The 12,247-nt window shown below is 43.5% G+C and overlaps 1 protein-coding gene across 3 annotated transcripts in view; it reads right to left on the bottom strand.

Annotated features, from left to right (window-relative positions):
* Positions 1-12,247, bottom strand: part of ATXN7 (ataxin 7) — a 131,134-nt gene that overhangs the window by 81,825 nt on the left and 37,062 nt on the right. For all 3 annotated transcript variants that reach the window (XM_074957392.1, XM_074957393.1, XM_074957391.1), the window contains 2 exons: positions 6,942-7,196; positions 5,951-6,019 (listed from right to left, as the gene is read on the bottom strand). In XM_074957392.1, coding sequence (XP_074813493.1) covers positions 5,951-6,019; positions 6,942-7,185 — 313 coding nt within the window. In that variant the 5' untranslated portion in view covers positions 7,186-7,196. The remainder of the gene's footprint in view (positions 1-5,950; positions 6,020-6,941; positions 7,197-12,247) is intronic.

The following is a 12,247-nucleotide window of genomic DNA, read 5'->3' as shown; positions in this document are numbered from 1 at the left end:
TAGGGACCGAATGGCTAGGCAGCAGTTCTGCAGAAAAGGACCTAGGGGTTACAGTGGACGAGAAGCTGGATATGAGTCAACAGTGTGCCCTTGTTGCCAAGAAGGCCAATGGCATTTTGGGATGTATAAGTAGGGGCATTGCCAGCAGATCGAGGGACGTGATCGTTCCCCTCTATTCGACATTGGTGAGGCCTCATCTGGAGTACTGTGTCCAGTTTTGGGCCCCACACTACAGAAGGATGTGGAAAAATTGGAAAGAGTCCAGTGGAGGGCAACAAAAATGATTAGGGGACTGGAACACATGACTTATGAGGAGAGGCTGAGGGAACTGGGATTGTTTAGTCTGCCGAAGAGAAGAATGAGGGGGGATTTGATAGCTGCTTTCAACTACCTGAAAGTGGGTTCCAAAGAGGATGGCTCTAGACTGTTCTCAGTGGTAGCAGATGACAGAACGAGGAGTAATGGTCTCAAGTTGCAGTGGGGGAGGTTTAGGTTGGATATTAGGAAAAACTTTTTCACTAGGAGGGTGGTGAAACTCTGGAATGCATTACCCAGGGAGGTGGTGGAATCGCCTTCCTTAGAAGTTTTTAAGGTCAGGCTTGACAAAACCCTGGTTGGGATGATTTAGTTGGGGATTGGTCCTGCTTTCAGCAGGGAACTGGACAAGATGACCTCCTGAGGTCCCTTCCAACCCTGATATTCTATGATTCTATGAAATCATCCCAGCCAGGGCTTTGTCAAGCCTGACCTTAAATTTTTTTGCCTTAGATCCCTAAATGGCCCCCTCAAGGATTGAACTCACAACCCTGGGTTTAGCAGGCCAATGCTCAAACCACTGAGCTATCCCTCCCCCCCAAGTCAGTTAGAAACAAATCCACTGACAGACTTTGTGGATGCTATAATGGAGACAAAGAACCTCTTCTTCAACCATGGCATAAGAATTCAAAAATTCTTTCCGAGACATCCTATTTAGCCCAAGGCTTCGACCACAAATGCTGTCTTCCCTTACACTTCTTTTGTTGCAGGTCATCTGTTAACCACTGTGAACCACTGAAAAAGGCATCTAGGGACCACCCTATCAACAGGATATGGAGAGAACGCCTAAAACGGTTCTTTTTCCATGTATGTTTTTTCTCTTCAAAATATCAAGCGTGTCAAGCCTGGTCTTCTCTCTTTTTCTCTGGTGGACTTCTGGGGGACGGGGAGCCTCACATGTACAATGTGTGCGCGCATGCATTTATTGAAAGAACAGGGTGAAAGTATGGCACCTAATGTGTTCATCAGACATCAAAGTTAAAGTAGACATTAAAATTGTTTGCTGGTGTCTGTTTTTTGTTAAACTGTCTAACCAAAATGTCTTTTCTCTCGCAATTACTCTGCCTTCGATCTTGTGATGTCATCATTCCATTAGCTCTTTTGTCACCACAGAGCATGCTAGGGTAGGCAAGACATGAACGTATGTAATAACCAAACAGAATTTTCTCCCCTAACCACTTTGGAAGGGTTTTATACATTGAGGAATGTTAGTGCACATGTAAGCACTATACGGATGCCAATGGCAGATATCTTTAACAACTCCCCACCCACCATTGTGCCCGTATTGGTAATTACTACAATTAAATTAAAAACACTACAATAACTAAAGTTCTGTCTAAAATGAAATCAGCAAAAAGATACTCGTAAGTTTACCACTATCAGTTTCCCTATTACATGTATGTTCTTTGCCAGTGCTATTTTTGTTAAAAAAAAAAAAAAAAAAACTGTAAAATTTCAAAATGGACAGTGGATATGGAGGAGGTGGTATGACTAACTTCCAGGCCGGTCACTGCTGCTGCTTAGAACTTTGCTGAACAGCAGCAGAGTGAAGTCAACCTAATTCTTGTCGGTTTCACTGCTGCTTAAGGGGTTCTAAACAGCAACAGTTTGCACCTTGCTGCAGCTTGTCAAAATCAGGAGCAGCAGCACTAGAGCTGTCTGCAGACTTGGAAAGACAACGCTATTTTGGTTTACGCTTGGTTCCATTTAGAAGATTCTCTTTACAACCATACAGGCTAGAAACTTAACATTTTTCTAAACAAAAGCTTTAGTTTCTGCAGAAGTTGATGACATTCTCCTGGGAAAGCTTCTTGTTTGCCACAGGTGAGTAGATTTTCCAAGCCTTGTTTACTACAACTTTAATTTTTTTTTGGAATCACTGACGTCAAATGAAAATGTAATGCATACTACAGACATGTTAGCTCCCTTCCCTCCTGTATGACAAATAAGAACCATACTATGTGTTTGATGAATTAGGTTCCCTGTAGAGACTTGCATGGATACACAATTTATATCCACTTTATGCTGCAGGGCTCTAGCGACAATGAGTGAGACCAGCAGCGCCAGGGCTAACGACCGGGCCAAGGACCACAGTGGCAAAAGCAGCAGCATGTCGGGCCCCTGCTCTGGTGTGGCTGTACCGCCCCCAGCCCTGCCTGCTGGGGCAGGCACCAGGCTTACTGGCAGCTATCCCTTGTCACGCAAGTGCGTGCAAGCAGCTTGCACGCTCCCGGACTGGAGTCCCTTCCACGCAGCGCCTGCCCCCTGGCACACTCGGCCTCTGTCCCTGGCAACCGGGCCTGGACGGAAAGCCGAAGGAGTGGGACTAGTTGCTTCTCACGCCGGCTGCTCTGGGTTGCTGCTCTGTGCAACATGGCAGCTGCCTGAGATTTAGCCTGGCTGGGGAGGTGGTGGTGGGCTGCCCCCTGCCCAGGCTTGGCTACTGGAGATAGGGGCCAAACGAGCCGGAGTCCCCTCTCTCCCCCAGCATGTTTCTGGCTCATTTGGCCACTGTCCCTGGCAGCTGGGCCCAGGGAGGCCCAGAGACACCACCTCACCAGCTAGGCTCTCAAAGGCAGCTGCTGCGCTGCACAGAGTCAGCGAGCCGGAGTGACCAGCTTCAGCTGTGCGAGAAACGCGTCCGTCCCGCTCCCCAGCCAGGCCCGGCTGCCAGGGAGAGTGGCCAAACATGCTTGGGGGGGGGCACATCAGGAAAAAAAGATAGACTCCCCCACTCGCAGGTAACTCTGGTGGGGCAGGGAGAGGTCAGAGGTCCTGTCCTGGGCACAGGGTTGGGGGGGGGGAATCACTGGGCAGAGAAGACGCGTGGGGGTAGTCACGTGTCCTTTCCTTTAGATTGTGCCCCCTCCCAGTATGGGGAGGCACGAGTCATCTATGATAAGAAGGATGCATATGAATGTTACCCTACACTGAGGTTTCAAGTTCATATTGGGAAGGTAGATGAAAAGGATTAGGCTTTATGCATCATCGTGTCTGAAGGGTACCTAGTGAATACAATGCAATATGTTGTGGTTATATCCCATGGCAAGAAACTGGTTTGCAGGGGAACTGAGTCCCTGGTTGGTTCATGGACAGTAGGTGATAAGATGTTGGGTGGATGAACTGGAGCACAGTCTGTCATATAAACCATGTAGATAAAAATAATTGTACTGAATTATTTCCAGCAAAATCTTACATGTAAAATATTGAACGTAGTGAAAAGATTTCAGTACACAGAATACTTTAAAATACAACTCTATGAGCTAAATGGTGTCTAGTCTTCACTCCCAGCAGACAAAGATCTCCCAGTCCAAAAGTCTGTTTGAGATCTTGGGCTCACACTCCATATCAGCTGCTGGAGTCCATGCAGTGCTTCAAAGCTCAGCATGGAAGGCTACATATCTTAAAAAGCAACAATAGACTGGGTCCACTGAGATTCTATCTTTGGTAAATGTCCTTGAGGATCTGAGAACAAATGATTGTATATAGTGTGTCAACTGAAGAGAAAGGAATGGCAGCATGGACTGAGAGACAAGTAGATATCAACTGAGAGAAACGATGGTCCAGTGGTTAGAGTGCTAACCTGGGACTTGCAAGTCTCAAGTTCAATTCCCAGGTCTGTCACAAACTTCCTGTGTGACCTTGGACAAGTCACTTAGGCCCAGATCCTCAAAGGTACTTAGGGGATTAAGTGCCTAAATACCTTTGAGGATCTGTGCCTCAGATAATAGCACTGCCTTACCTTCTAGGAGTGCTGTGAGAATAAATATTAGAAAGATTGTCAGGCACTCAGATACTCTGGTAATGGATGGGGGGGAGGCATAGAAATACAACAGATAAGACAGAATATGGATTTTTGGTGCAGAGGTCCAATGTTTCCAGGAGCCCAGTCACGTATCAAAAGTTTCCCTGTTCAAATTTTCTAGCATGCAAAGTTTTCTCTGGCCAAAAGGTTTAGTTATAAAGTTTTCTACATCTGCTTTGGATGATTAAATGGACATGCTGGCATTTGTTGTTGCCCATCAACTTTACAAACACTAAAGCATTAATAAAAGTATATATTTTTTTTCTTTTTGTTTTATTCTGAAAAGAGAGGTTCCCTGTGAACCAGGTAATATGTATTATAATCCCATCAAAAACAGGCTTAAAATTTGAATGGATTGCCAAGATAGAGGGCTGAAAATAGATAGACCTTTTAGAATCTTGACAGAACTTTGTTTTTCGCTTTAATTCTAATAGTATGTTATGAATTTCTTTAATTTAGGCCCCAATCCTGCAAGTTGTTCATGAGTTTGAAGTCAATAGGCTCCATGCAGTCTCAGGGGGAAAGTTGCATGACTGAGTCTTCAGTGAAAGAGGAATCTCATTCATCCTGACTGTTAACCTTCAAAATACAGAAACCTTACAGATTTGTATTTTAATACTGAAGGTAGGAAGAAAGAGGTTTGAAAATCAGCCTTAACTGATGGAGCCAGGGTTCCATTAGTTAAGGTTGCAAAGGTTTTTGATGTTTCTGTAATATTTTGCACAACACTTAGTATAGCAGGCACAAATAATACTATTTACGCACCTATGAAACTATCAGATCTGTGTTGAAGGAATGAACTTATAAAACATACATATACACCGGGACAATGGCAGAAAGATCCCAGTGTTTTTGAGTCACATAATATGCACCCCACTGCAACTCCTATAAGGGCTGCTGCTTATTGATCTTGAACCAGTCTTTGGCAGCAAAATTCTCATAAAATTTCCAGTTGTTGCTTATAGCAGGTCAACAATACCACCATAGCAAGGCTCCAAGCCCTACTGTAGTCTGGCTGTAAGCTACCACTGTCATTTTGAACTGTCATATAAACTACTCAAAACAGGTCCAATTGAGTCAATGTTTAACACACCCGTGGCTCATATATGCTACACTTCCCAATGATAATACCACCAATGGAGCTCAACCAATGTTAGCAACATCAGAAAATTCTGAAGCCATTTCCCTGGTGTAAACAGTGTCTTTGAATTGAGACAATAAGTCAAACATGAAAACCAGACTTATTACTGTTTTTTCATCTCCAGTTACAAAATTACTGACAATGTATATGCTTCACCAACTTTTGTCTACACCTGTAAACAGTATTTCTATTTGTCCACGTTCAGACTGTTTATCCTTTCTCTACTGCTTGCTGTCTGTATGCCACTCCCACTGTGTATTAACAGTGTCCTAAGTAATAAACATGAGGCACTGACTTGACTAGAAAAAAAGTAGATCAGTGCTCTAGTACTAAAATGGAACTGATCACCTCTATTTAAAAAAAGAACAAAAACAGAGGATACTGTCGAATGGTCTATGGGTGCTGCTCCCAAAGATATCATGGCCCGCTAGAGACTATTTAGGACCAAAGATCATCCATCATGCTAACCAACTAAAAACCTGGTCTGAATAATATAAGTCAACCAGATTTATTATGATGCCTTTGGTTAAGAGTCCATTTAAAAACTTAAGACCTCCACTAAGGAACCTTAGGTACAAAACAGTGGTCTTGAAGATCTGGTGAGTTTTCTCCATATGCATGTTCTAACAACATAATTACAAGCAGGGAAACCTCTTCATGCACGTTTCTTAATAACAAATCATGCTCACCTTCTCTACAGAGTCGCATCGCTTCTCGATTTTTCCCATACTCCTTGAAACTTTCTTCCAATGCTGTTCCTTAAAGACAAACAAAACCCAAAGAACACCCACATGTTAGGCATCACTCTACACAGGGCTTACAGAGTGGTGGTGATGCAGTCACCCACCAGTATACTTGCCAAAACACTGTGTGATCCTACACTGATATACAGGTGAGACTGGCACATACACCACTCCCTACCATAAAAAACAGCATAGCTATGAGAAGTTTCAGAGTAGCAGCCGTGTTAGTCTGTATCCGCAAAAAAACCTAGGAGTACTTGTGGCACCTTAGAGACTAACAAATTTATTAGAGCATAAGCTTTTGTGGGCTACAGCCCACTTCATCGGATGCACTGAATGGAACTTATAGGTATGAGGTACAGACAACCACTGGTCCAGCCAAGATCCTAGGGGGAAGGTGCAGGATCCCAGGGCTCACACAGTTCCTCCAACAGTGTACCTATAAAGGGTGATGCCCCATCTGAGGCTCACACAGACCTCCTCTATCAGACTATGCAGAATACCTGCGGCGGCCCCTAGGACTTACTCACACCTCCAACTGGTGCACCCGAGATCGCACGGGCCCAAGGTGCCCACCGGTATATGTCTCTCCCGCACACCCACCAGCGCTCCCAAGATCCCAGGGATGGGGGAGGGGGAGTTCCCCGTCCCTGGGCTCACACAGACCCTCTAACCAGCGCACCCAGGATCCATCCCGGAGACAGGGGTGTTGCAGGAAACACACATTCAACCCTGCCTCGCACAGATTCCCCCCGCAGCGTGCCCACCATCCCGGAGAGGAGGGTCCCGGCCCCGGGGCTCGCACAGATTTCCCCCAGCGGCGCGTCGCCTCCGAGGCTCCCGGGGCTCGCGCTCCCGGAGCGGTGCCCGGCTCGGGTGGCCCCCGGCCCGGGCGCTCCCGACCTCCCCGGGGAACGTGGGGGGGCGCTCTGCTCACCATCGTTTCCGTGAAGTTTAGCAGCATCGACCCAGTGGCTCCAGGGCTGCCCCAGCATCGCCTCCGGGCTGGGCAGGGACCTGCGCTCTCCGACGGTCGCCATTGCCGCTGTGGTGGCGGAGGGGCCGGGGCCGCTCTCGCCTCCTCCTCCTCCTCCTCCGTGCCGGGGCCGCCGCCGCCGCTGCCTGGCCGCCGCCGCTCTGCGCTGTTCCCCTCTGACGTCACCCGCGGCCCGCGCCGACATTCTTTCCGCTGCTACAATGTAACGAGAAAAGTCAGCAGGCTCTTAAGGTGGCGCCGCGATTAAGGAGGCTCCGAGAGGTTACCAGCCCACAACCAGCAGGGCAGCGGGCCGCGGCCGCTATGGGCACTGACAGCAGAGCCAGCCTCTTCCTTGGGTTCGGGTCCCCATTAACTTCCTACAAGCACCTATGGGGGACCCTGCAGAATCTCACCTCTGCAGTGTTCTAGGATCCTACCTCATTACCAGGGGTGTATAAGTAGCGTAGGAGATCCGGGATGGTCCCGTCCCCAGTCGCTTTTAGGTCTGGTCTTACACTGGTGGCAATAAACGCAGCTGTTCTCCTCCCACAGCCCTACAATTCCTAATCAAGAAGCTGCTTTGCAAAAAGGGATGGAGGTGAAGCCCCTACACAAACAAAGTCCACATCACCTACCCGTCCCCTCCCAAAGAAGTGAATTCTGAGAGGCAGACTCATGGGAGGAGGTATGTGGCTGAAGAGAGGATAGAGTAGCGTCTTCATCAGCTACAAGTTTCTCATTTTAGAAGTAAGTGTAACCAGCATCTCCCCCTGCACAAATTGTGGTCCGATTAACGTCGGTCATTTCTGCCCAGCTGCTCGTCCAGCAGCGCTCACCAGACTTCCTTAAACAGAGCACCTCCCTCCCCACCTTAAAGTCTTCACGTCACGCCCAGGAATAGAGGCTGTATAGGAAACAAGCAGGAAACTAACCCCATGTATGTAACTCATCTTCACCCCACCTTATACATACTCCTTTCACCAGGGTTACCCAACAATCTTTCCTTAAAAGGTGCCATTTAATCTCTAATACATTTCGCATTATGTTTTTCCAGCTAGGTAGATTTACTTGTGTGAATGTCCCTTCACCCAGACTATGATTCTTCACGACTTTACATCTGTCCATAACACACAGGAAGACACAGGCTGCCAACTTTCTACGCTCTGGGTTATTTGGGGTTAAAAGAAAGCAGCAACAGCAAGAAAAATAGTGTTCTCTTCATTTGATGAGAAAGATTTAAAGCTAAAATGATGACTAGCAAGACAAAATTATTCTAAAGAATCCTTAACTGCTTCAAGCTATGTCAGCAGCTCCACTGACCAACTGCCCAGTGACACACTGAAATTGAAGGGGCAAAACCCAGATAAAGCTGAACTTTTAAAATAATCCTAAAAAATAACTACGAATGTTTAAAACGGAATGTATTTATTCGATTGATACCGTTTTGCTTTTTACATTCCACTCAGACTACACAATTATAATAGTTTGAACAGATCAATGTCACTTTTGTTTTTACTCAGTTTTATTTCCCAGTTATTCACGCACCAATTATTGGTTGGTCACAAAACTGCTGAGTCCTGGTTTTTGATTCACAGATGTTACTGCCCAACATTTCATTTGTAATATCTTCATTTTTTGCCTAAGCTAATAGATGATGCCGAAGGGTCTTTAATTAAGTGATCTCACTTGGGTGGTCAAGCGATTAAAAAAATTAATCGTGATTAATCGCGTGATTAAACAAATTAATCATGATTAATTGCACTGTTAATCATAGAATACAATTTATTTAAATATTTTTGGATGTTTTCTACATTTTCAGATATATTGATTTTAATTAAAACACAGAATACAAAGAGTACAGGGCTCACTTTATATTTATTTTTAGTACAGATATTTTCACTGTAAAAAACAAAAGAAATCGTATTTTTCAATTCCCAAGTACTGTAGTGCAATCTCTTTATCATGAAAGTTGAACTTACAAATGTAGAATTATGTACAAAAAATAACTGCATTCAAAAATAAAACAATGTCAAACTTTAGAGCCTACAGTCCACTCAGTCCTACTTCAGGCAATCACTCAGACAAACAAACTTGGTTACAATTTGCAGGAGATAATGCTGCCCGCTTCTAGTTTACAATGTCACCTGAAAGTGAGAACAGGTGCATGGCACTGTTGTAACCGGCATTGCAAGAAATTTACGTGTCAGATTAAGGAACATATGAATCTTTAGTGCATCTTCAACCACCATTCCCAAGGACATATGTCCATGCTGATTACAGGTTCTGCTCGATAACGATTCAGAATAGTGCGGACCAATGCATGTTAATTTTCATCGTCTGAGTCAGATGCCACCAGCAGAAGGTTGATTTTCTTTTTCGGTGGTTTGGGTTCTGTAGTTTCCGCATTGGAGTGTTGCTCTTTTAAGACTTCTGAAAGCATGCTCCACACCTCATCCTCTCAGATTTTGGATTGCACTTCAGATTCTTAAACCTTTGGTGCTGTATGAATCCTCAGAAATCTCACATTGTACTTTCTTTGCGTTTGTTCATTTTAAGAACACTTTTACTGCAGATTTGACAAACCTGCTGGGTCATCATCTGAGACTGTTATAACATGAAATATATGGCAGAATGCAGGTAAAACAGAACAGGAGACATACTATTCTCCTCCAAGGAGTTGTCACAAATTTCATTAACGCATTATTTTTTTAACGAGCATCATCAGCATGGAAGCATGTTCTCGGGAATGGTGGCCAAAGCATGAAGGGGCATATGAATGTTTAGCATATCTGGCACGTAAATATCTTGCAATGCCGGCTACAAAAGAGCCATGTGAACGCCTGTTCTCGCTTTCAGGTGACATTGTAAAGAAGGAGGCAGCAGTATCTCCCGTAAATGTAAACAAACTTGTTTGTCTTAGCGATTGGCTGAACAAGAAGCAGGACTGAGTGGACTTGTAGGTTCTAAAGTTTTACATTGTTTTGTTTTTGAGTGCAGTTATGTAACAACAACAAAAATCTACATTTGTAAGTTACACTTTCACGATAAAGAGACTGCACTACAGTACTTGTATGAGGTGAATTGAAAATTACTATATCGTTTTTACAGTGCAAATATTTGTAATAAAAATAATAATACAAATGAGCACTGTACACTTTGTATTCTGTGTTGTAATAGAAATCAATATATTTGAAAATGTAGAAAAACATCCAAAATATTTAATAAATGTCAATTGGTATTCTATTGTCTAACAGTGTGATTGAGCGTGATTAATTTTTAAAATCGCGATTAATTTTTTGAGTTAATCACGTGAGTTAACTGCGATTAATCGACAGCCCTAGATACAAACCTTTGGTGAAAAATATTTCTGATTATTAGCAGCTTTATATGCTTGGAAGTAACCATAAGTTTTGCAAAATTGAATTCTTCTATAAACTGACTCCAAAAATATTTTTAAAATTCAGGGTCTTTTTTTCCCCTGTGAATTAAAATGTTAAAGTAAAATGACCAATTTAAAATCATAGGCACTGATCCTGCAAAGTCTTAGACCATGTCTACATTAGCGAGCTTACAGCAGCACAGCTGTACCGACACAACTGCACCGCTGTAAGATTGCTCGTGTAGCAGCTCTATGCCAACGGGAGAGAGCTCTCCCATCAACATAATAAAACCACTTCCATGAGCACCGGTAGCTATGTCAGCAGGAGAAGCTCTCCCACCAACATAGCACTCTCCACACCGCTTTTGTCAGAGTAACTTATGACACACTTTTGTCAGAGTAACTTATGCTGCTCAAAGGTGTGTTTTTCATACCCCTGTGCGACATACTGTAAGTTATACTGCCAAAAGTGGCAGTGTAGACAAGCCCTCAATCACATGCTTAGTCCCATTGACTTTAATCTGATTACTTACACTGCATAGAGTTAAACAGGTGTGTAAATCTTTGCAAGACTGGGGCCATGTACTATAAACAAATTTATTTACCTGTTACTTATGACATCTTAGATCCTAATCTTAACATGCTTAACTTTAACTGCAGTGAGTAGTGCCACTGAAGTCCTAGAGCTCGCATGCAAACACTTAAGCACATGCATAACATTCACTTATGTTGTCTTACTGAAGACAATAGGACTACTCGTGTGAGCAATGGTACACACACATGCTTAAGTGTTTCCAGGACTGGGATTTTAGATTATTAAATGTTAAAGAATTTTAAGAATCCAATTTACCAGTCACCACTTATGCTCTTTATAAGCCTATTGTCCACATCAATGAGTGAATAAAGTTTGTGGACAACACCTAGCTCAGAGGAGTTGTAAGCAAGGTCCTTGATAAATTTGAGAACTAGTCTGAAATCAACAAAATAAAATATAGGCAAGTGAAAAGTATTACAGTTAGAAAGGAAAAGTCAAAGGCACAAATGCAATATGGATAATAACTGGCTAGGCAGTAATACAGAAGAAAAGGATCTAGAGGTTATAGTGCATCACAAATTGAACATAAGTCAACAATGTGATGCAGTTGCAAAAAAGACTAACATTCTGGGGTGTATTAACCAGAGTGTCCCAAATAAAACACAGGAGGTAATTGTTCTTCTCTACTTGGCACTGGCCTCAACTGCAGAATTGTGTCTAGTTTTGGGTGCCACTCTTTAAGAAAGATGTGGACAAATTGGAGGAAGTCCAGAGGACAGCAACAAAAATGATAAAGAGTATAAAAACCTGACCTATAAAGGAAAGGTTAAAAAAAACTGGATATGCTTGGTCTTCAGAAAAGAAGACTGAGGGGGGACCTGATAACAGTCTTCAAATATATTAAGTATTGTTGTGAACAGGATGGTGATCAATTGTTCACCATATCCACTGAATGTAGGACAAAAAGAAATGGGCTTAATCTGCAGTAAGAAAACTTTCTAAATGAGGCTAGTTAAGTACTGGAATAGGTTACCAAGGAAGGTTGTGGAATCCCCATCACGGGGAGTTTTTTAAAAACAGGTTAGACAAACACCTGTTAGAGATGGTCTAAGTATACACGGTCCTGCCAGGGTCAGGGGTGGAATAGATGGCCTCTGGAAGTTCCTTCAAGTCCTACATTTCTATGATTCTATATTACTAGGTCACATTCAAAACTGATATAATATCACAAACTTAATACAGAATGTTGAGGAAGTCTTTCTTTCCTATTGGTTACTCTACTAGCATTTAACTCCTAAGAAAAGACGGGTACTATAAACAGTGAAAGCACACTGAGCTTTAGAGGACAAA

The sequence above is a fragment of the Natator depressus genome, chromosome 7 (assembly GCF_965152275.1).
Source record: "Natator depressus isolate rNatDep1 chromosome 7, rNatDep2.hap1, whole genome shotgun sequence".
Taxonomy (NCBI): Eukaryota; Metazoa; Chordata; order Testudines; family Cheloniidae; genus Natator; species Natator depressus.
This window is presented reverse-complemented; position numbering and strand designations above follow the sequence as displayed.